Genomic DNA, 8,399 nt, shown 5'->3' on the forward strand with positions numbered 1-8,399 from the left:
AGTATACATTTTTTCCCTGGCTTCTTGGCCTGACGTATTTTTTGCCCTTACGACTGACAGCATACTTGTTAATTTCTCAGAGGTTAATAGGGTCAGGGTGTGATATAGCTTTAGATTTAAGTTTGTAATAAATCTTAAGGACTGAGTTTGATTATAATCCATCTGCTTATGCCATATTCACGGTAGAGTCAATATAGTTCAGATTTGCCCTCTGTTGTGAATATGAAGACTGTGGTGGTGATGTCTTCCATTCTCTGTTGAGCATATCTCTGAAGTCTCTATTAGAGATAGTTTGCACTCAGAATACCTTTTAAAGCCTGGGGCACATTTTGCCGAAGCCAAAATTCCTTCTGTATTTCATAGTGCAGGACAAAAAATTATGATTTGAAAATACTCTTCATGGCCTGTGGGTTATATATAACCCCTGTTATAATTAGGCAGTGAATAGAAGGTTCACTGTACAGCCCTATTCTTGTTAGTGGTGTGTAAAATAGGAGTAGCACTTACATCATATCTGAACATACACATTTTAATCTGTAAATTTACTTTTTGGAGTAAGGAATCCTTTATTCTCGTCCATGGAATTCATTAGGGATTTGTGTGACACTTTATATTTCCTAGGAGTTTTATATTTCAGGTATTGATTTGGGGAAAATAACATGCAACTAAAGTGCTGAGAAAATGCTCAGACTCCTGCTGCAGAAGAAATTACTTGTTATGAAATAAATACGGTGCCTCCCAATCTTGACTGTACCTCAGCAATACCTGTGGAGCTCTGAGAAAGTATAAATATCTGGCTTATGTCCCAGAGCTATGGAATTCAGAATTTCTGAAGGCAAAACCCAGATAGTTTTAATTTAAATAGCTCTGAAAGCAATTCTGATTCACAGAAGCAAGGGCTGATGCCCACTGCATTTCCTCTTTGTTCATTTTTTTTTTCTTGATTTTCTCACTAGGCTCGTCAGTGCTGTGATGAAGGGGAATGTCTCTTAGCTAATCAAGAGCTAGAGAAGTTTCAGTCTAAAGAAGATGCTCAGAAAGCCCTTCAAGACATTGAAAATTTTCTCACGATGGCTTTGCCCTTTATAAATTATGACCTGGAATCACTGCAGTATGAATTTGATGTAATTTTATCTCCTGAACTCAAGGTAGGAAGCTTTTATCCTAAGAAATAGATTTAAAAAAAACACCCTATAGTTAAAGTAGTGTGAGAGCCGTATGACCTTCCAGCTAACCTTAGGTCATCCTGCACATCCACAGTCCTCTTCAAGGGTGAGAGGTGATCGTATCACCACTGTCAAGCATCAGAGAATTCAAAGGTGTATACTTCTTTTTGATCTTTGGCTCCATTATTTTCAAACTCTTCCAACATAGTGGACCACTCACATATATTTCTCATGTGTATCCTTGGAGAAAGGCCTAGAAGTGTTTGGGACATTGGACCCATGTTAAGAACACTCCACCTCAGACATCTTTCCTTTGTGCTGTCATGGCCAGCTGCAGATACTACGGGAGCACAGATCTGGCTTATGTTCTCTGCTTGAGAACAAAGGGGTAAAGAAAGGATCTGGATCTTGTTGGGGAAGAGGGAGCCGGCAGAAGTTGATGTGAGCAGGGCAGAGAGCTATGGGTTAGCTCAGTATGGTGCCCTTGGAGATGCCCTTGGTAGATAAGAGCATTTGTGATCCTGTTTGCTGGTAAAATGTGTAGTCGACCCTAAGGTTGGCGCAGTATCTAAATCTGTGCTTGGCTGCACCTACTAGGGCAGGGATGGGGAACCTTTTGGAACTTTCAGTGATACTGACAGCCCGCTGTGGCAAGCATGCCACATGTTCACCACCACTGTTCTCATGGATGCTTCAGAAAAATTAGAAACACGATTGTACCTACAACCAAGTGATTCTCTGGAAGCCACCAAGCTTAACTCTAATTCCCTCAAAGCATCTAGGTAGGGCAGAAGGATATATTATATCCATCAGTGGCTCTGAGGGGCCCTTTGCACTGTGGAAAACTAGAGAGTATCCTGCCGGCAATAAAATACTATGACAGTGTTCACTTGATTTTGTCATGATTTAGTGGCTTGCTTTCTCCTGTTAAATAGGAAAGAGTCCTATGCCTTGTGTTCTGGCTAACAAGGGCAATTTACTCTATGCAATAATCAATTTTGTGACTGCTTGATACATTTTTCCCCGTGTTGTTTGGGTTGAGAACCTGGTATGTGTGTGTGTGTGTGTGTGTGTGTTTTATATATATCTTACATATATATCATATATATATATATATACACATATGTATGTTTTCTGTTACTTTCCTAAATTTATTCTAGTTGTATTTTGACTTTAAATTGATTTTTTTAGTCCAACTCTGAAGAATATAACTGTGTACTCACCTTACTTCAGAAAATATTTCATGGAATTATTATACAACCTACAGGTTCAAATGCAGACGGTACAACTCAAGCTTGAAAATATTCGAAGTATAATTGAGAACCAGCAGGCTGGTGTCAGAAAGCTGACAGATAAGCACGTGAGGCCAATCCAGTTTGTGTTACCTACAGCAGAAAATTTGATCACATCCAGATTACCGTTTTTTTCACCTAAACCTGGTAAAATATCTTACATTCACCTTCCCTGTCTCTTCTCATGTTGCTGTTGTTTATTTTGTTACTCTTGTTGTAAATGCTGAATTCATCCTGCAGTCCTGATGAACTGAAAGCTTCTTTTAGCATCTTTGCTCATGTTCAAATGGTATTGCCCAAGGCAGGACGCAGATTGAGAGTTTTGTACAGTCCTAAAATGTAGTAGTAACACGGAATAGTGCAGGATGGTGAATGCTTCTGAGTATTCTAGCTTTAGAAATGAGCGTGAAAATTTTACTAGCATTGCACTCACACTCTTTTTTCAGCAGGTGGAGGAGAGTGTCTGAAACTGATGCACACATAATGTGTATCTGCATACGCATATTTATTAGAACTCTAGTACATTCTCACTTGGCTTTTGTGCTTCTGGTATGTGAATGACTTAAATAATAGGTGGGTTACCTTTTCTAAATAGGTGCTGGTAAACAGAATAACGTTGGCAATTTCTTATTATGTAAGAAATCCATTTCCTAATTTTAACCTTTATAGTCTATTTTAACGGTGTTATCTCCACTCTCTGAGTTCTATGGAAAAAAATTATTGTTGTACTAGTCTTGAACTACTCTGAAAATAAGATATACCTATTGGCACAAAGATTTCTTTGATTTGCCTTTTGAGCCTTGTAGTGCAGAGTAATTTGGTCATTGAGGCCCTAAATTAGTGGGATTGGTGAATACAGGATTAATTCAGTTGCTAATCTAAAATCGGGATGCCTCTAGTGTAAAGGAACTGCTTTGAAATTCAGAGAAGTCTTGAACCAGGGATAATAAGCACCAAAATACGTGCATGCATCAGATTTAAATGATGATGAGAGCAGGTAACCAGGTTAAGATGATATAAATGATAGTTATGAAAACTATACTCAAAACTATCAACAATGCCTTAAGTTAATGATGTTGACTACGTTGAAAACAGTAGGAATATCAAAGATACTGAAAAAAGTAAAATGAGCAACAGCAACAAAAATACGAGTGTGATACCTAACAGCTCTAAAGCAAAAAATAGAACAGATTGGTATTCCTAAGCATAAGATAGACTTCGTTAGATTTCTGCCTCTATCAGTGTGTGATCTCAGGAAGTACACTTAACTTCTCTTAGCTTCAGTTGTGTTGTCTGTAAAATAGATACAATACTGTCCTGACTTCAAAGGGCTGTTGTGAAGACAAAGTGAAAATAACATGCGGACTGTAAGAAGTACCCACTGAACTGGACTTTCCCTTCTCTCTGGCTAAGGCTTCTTGCTTAGTCCTCTAAAAGATTAACTCCTCCTAAAGTGATGCATGCTAAATGGAGGTGCAGGGTTCTGAGTAGACTGTCCAAGACCCACTCAAGTCATGAGTCACCCAAAGAAAATTTTGTTTTGTGTCATTTCTTTTTCCTTCTTTCTTTCTGCTATTCTTATTTAATGGCATTACACTTTCTTTCTGCAGTGGGAATTGGATACTCTTTCTTTCAAGCATGTAAACTTTTTTCAAAAGGTACCCATCTTTATTATATTTCTTATCATCAGTACATTTTCTAAGTTTGTGTACACGTGAAAAACCAGTTTGGACTCTAAAAACAGCAAAAGTTCTGCCTGGAAGTGACCTCTCTCTTTTTTTATAATAACCATCCATCATTCTCTGTCAGTATGGAACTTACCTTGGAAAATGGCTATATTAAAAGTAGAATATACTTCTGAAATTAATATCTCATAAGATACTCAAATAGAAGAAAGGACAACAATTAGTAATATTAAAGTGAATCAGGCTTTCTTTCATTTTAAAGTCTCCTACGCCATCTGTAATCCACCTACTTGTTGGGAGTAGCTTGGACTTGCTTCAGTTTAAGAGTGCCTAATGTATTCATGAGGCAGAAGGCCTCTTAATGAATAAATGGCATGGATGCTTAAATGATTTAAGCCATGACCCATCATGGTTTGTAAATGAAATCAAAGCGTTACTTATGCTACAAACCTTGTTCATTTTACCCTATTGCTCTGTGTGTAATGGGAATTATAACAATCTATTCCAGACCGTTCTTTAAGACTTTTAATTGCTAAAACAAATATATAACATCCAATCAAATCGAAACAGGAGCAAATGTTTCATAAGAAATGAGTCAAACTGTTTTTTGCTGTTCTTTGCTTCTGTTTATTTTTTTCTTTGCATTGACTAGAGCTCGCTCCCAGCACAGTGCCTGGCAACTAGGAAGGTGTAACAAATATTTGTTGGATTAACACGGAGCGCAAGGGGTGTTACGGAAGGACGTTGCTGGGGAGGGGTAAAATGTAAAACAGAGCTTGAGCTCCTAAGACTGTATCTCTAGTTTCCACTTGATCTTAGCTGAAAGGCTAAGTGATGTGTATCTCTAGTTTAGATCTTGCTCCTAAGCTTTGCTTATAAAGTTGTGTTTACAATTTGCCTCCTTGGGTTTCCCCTGGGAAACAGACTCGCATACCCCAAATGATCAATGTTTCCTGCAAACCCTCTGTCCCTCATCTCAGTGAATGACACCATGGCCCCCCCACCACTTGCCTGGACTTGGGACCTCAATTCCTTCTCCTCACTCCTGCCCAACCTCTAATTGGTCAGAAACGTGCGTGTCCTGAGGATCTTTGCCTCCTCAGTGTCTCTCTGACCCGTCTTCTTCTTTCCATCCCCACTGCTTTCCTGACTGCCCCTGTGCTGGACCAAGCCAGTCACCTGTGGCCTTGACAGCTGCAGCAATCTCCGTGTCTCCCTGTGCTCCCTGCCCACCTTTCTTTCCATTCCCTCCATTCCTCACTCATCTTCTGGGTTTAGATAAACTGTCTGTCTCTGGAGTGCTCTCCCCGCTCCGTGCCCCCGTTCTGTCCTACTTCTCCATCAGATTTCCTATCTCGAGGCCACTTCCTTCAGGTAAGCTTGGCCTTCCCGCCTCTTCTCCCCCGTGCCCCAGTTCATCCAGCACGGTAGCACACCTCCCCGTGGCTCCTCAGCATTATACAGTTGTCTGTTTTCTGTCTCACTTGCTGGACTGAAAGCTCACCTTTGTGTAGGCCCAGACATAGAGTTCAGCATATTGTACAGGCCCTCAGTCGTTTTGACTATATTTACACTATTGAAAGAACGAATACATCTACTTTATTCTTCAGAAAAAGATGTGTTCCTCATAGGTTGTGTGTATAAAACTAACCATTATTCTCAGAGTTACCTTTTATAAAGGGTTTATATCTGTGTATATCTGTTGCTTAAAAATAGGACACATCACTGTGGAGAAACTGATTTTATATGGTAATTCCCACTAAGTATAATACATATTTATATATGATTATATAAGCATACAGTTCATTTATAGTAAATGAAAATGAAGTGTACAGTCAGTAAAACAGCATATTTCCCCCCTAAATGTCCCTGACATGGGCTTCTGCTCAGGAACAAAGGACAAAGAGTATATTTCTTTCACACAGATAGGGACCTTGTATGGCCAATAGCCTTTTAGTGGCCCTGAGAATTAGGAATTTAGCTGAGTCTCTCATTGAGCCATGTCCTTCGGTTTTTCAGAACATCTGACTCCTTGCTTAATACTACAGGGGCTCACCTTTGTAAGTTGGACTTTTAAAAAATAAATATTACAAAAAAAATAAATATTACAGCTTGGAATTTTGATGAAGTGAGCTTTTGAACATTTTAATATGCTTTGAAAATATTTTATGTACTGGTTAGGAACATGTATTGTGACAGTAGACTGTGTGGATTGTAATACCACTTGTGCTTCTTGAAGAAGATACCAGCCTTGGTTCCTTATCTATAGAATGGGGATAGAAGTTATCTACTTCGGGGTCGTTTTGAGGATTGAAAAAGAAAATGCATCTATAGGGCTTAAAGCAGTGCCTGATGTGTAGTAAGTGCCAAATAGATGGTAGATGCTCTAATCAGTAGGTGGAATTTGGGTTTTTTGAAACTCTTTTGATTCAGTTAGTCAATGAGCTACAATCTGATTAAATGTTTCTCTGTCAAAATGAATACTAAGTCTGCAAATAATAAGCACTAACACTGAGCTGCGTGCTGTGCAAGTAAATGAAAGAATGAAGAGTGAACAGAATCATGCTTGATAAGAAATTATACACTTGAAATTATGCAGATAAGTCTAACCAATCCCTGTCTTCTATAGTGTGCGTTAAAAACACTAATCTGAACATGCGGAAATATTGACGCTAATTGTTTGATAGATACGCATATGTTCTCTTTAAGAGTGCTGACTTTCATTCTGGTTTGTAATTCTTCTCTCACATTTCTCTACCAGGGAAGAAGACTTGGAGACAAAATCAGAGCAACTTAAAAGTAAATATCATTAATTTATTCAAAATTGTCTGTATTGCTGTAGTTGCAGAATTGATATAGGTGTTTAAATCATATTTTTCATTCACGACGCTAGTATTGTACATTTGAAAGACTCTTTCATCTAGAAGAAAAAGCTGCTACTGCACTGTATCTAATTGCAGTACTGGCAGAACCCCAGATGTATGAGCAGTTTCTTAAGTCCTGATGCAAGATCAGAATCATTGCTGTAGAACATCACATAGAAGTTCCAGTTTCTCTTTACCGTCTCCCTCCTTTGTAAACCTAAGTAATGTCACTTCTTTCTACAGAAGGACCTTTCTTCCACGAGTGAATCCACTCCTGTAAGTATAAAACAGGGACAGAGGCCGGGTTCTAATACTGGACCATGCCGAGGCTAGCCATGGAGCCAGAAATCATATTGATTCATTTCCTGATATATACAGTAGTCCTTCCTTATCCTTACTGCCTCTCACAGTTTGAGTTAGCTGTGCTCAGCTGGGGCCCAAAAATATAAAATGAGAAATTTCAGTGAGAAAGAGAGAGACAGGTCGACAGACAGGCAGACACAGGAACCAAGAGCACTTTGACCATCATCTAATTTTTATTATAGTATATAGTTACAATTGTTCCATTTTATTGTGAGTTATCCTTGCTAATGTCTTCCTGTGCCTAATTTATAAGTTAAACTTTTCATAGGTGCATTTGTATTGGAGGAAGTCACAGTATATGTATGGTTCAGTACTGTCTACATCTCACAGCTGCATTTCAGAAACCTGTTAAGAGTACATGATGCATGTCTACCTGATAAATGGAGTATGCAGTATATTTAGTGAACTAGAATATGGAGATGATAGTAATGAGTGTTCATTCACTAGACATAACAAATCAAAGCACACCCTGCAAGAGGGAGTGTCACACAAGTGCCAAGCCATGGACTCTGACACTTGGGCTTGATTGCTTCATTACTTATTAAGTATATGACTTTGACCATGATCTAAGCATCTCTGAACCTCAGTTTTCCCATCTTTAAAATGGAGGAAAAAATGTGACAGCTTTCTAAATTGCTGTGAGGCTACTACTCAGCCATAAAGAAGGATACACTGTAGACTTTGATAGGTAAATGGATGCAACTAGAGACCATACTCATAAGAAATAAACCAGACCCTCATGTGTAAACATCATATTGTCTCCCTAGTATGAGAAGCTGAAAGAGTAAATAAAATAAAAAATGTTCTATAGATATTGTGAAATGGGAAGAAACTTCAAAAGGAAAGATAAACTGGGATGGGGTAATGGGGAAAAGAAAGAAGGGAGCTGGGTGTAGTGGCACACACCTGTAATACCAGCCATAAGGAGGCTGAGGCAGGAAGATCGTTCTGAGTTCAAGACCAGCCTGGGCTACAAAGTGAGCTCAAAGCCAGCTTGAACTGCATAGCGATACCCTGTCTCAAAAAAAA

At 38.8% G+C, this 8,399-nt stretch overlaps 1 protein-coding gene across 10 annotated transcripts in view; it reads left to right on the plus strand.

The window, feature by feature from the left end:
• The window catches only part of Mcf2 (MCF.2 cell line derived transforming sequence), a 102,379-nt gene that overhangs the window by 72,671 nt on the left and 21,309 nt on the right, over positions 1–8,399 (plus strand). For 5 of the 10 annotated variants that reach the window (XM_005404557.1, XM_005404562.1, XM_005404561.1 and 2 more), the window contains 5 exons: positions 957–1,148; positions 2,434–2,605; positions 4,069–4,116; positions 6,905–6,942; positions 7,251–7,283. In XM_005404557.1, the coding sequence (XP_005404614.1) occupies positions 957–1,148; positions 2,434–2,605; positions 4,069–4,116; positions 6,905–6,942; positions 7,251–7,283 (483 nt within the window). The remainder of the gene's footprint in view (positions 1–956; positions 1,149–2,433; positions 2,606–4,068; positions 4,117–6,904; positions 6,943–7,250; positions 7,284–8,399) is intronic. The other 5 variants (XM_005404560.1, XM_005404563.1, XM_005404564.1 and 2 more) reach the window with 3 other exon arrangements.

The sequence above is a fragment of the Chinchilla lanigera genome, unplaced genomic scaffold, assembly GCF_000276665.1.
Source record: "Chinchilla lanigera isolate Chin_1 unplaced genomic scaffold, ChiLan1.0 scaffold00088, whole genome shotgun sequence".
Taxonomy (NCBI): Eukaryota; Metazoa; Chordata; class Mammalia; order Rodentia; family Chinchillidae; genus Chinchilla; species Chinchilla lanigera.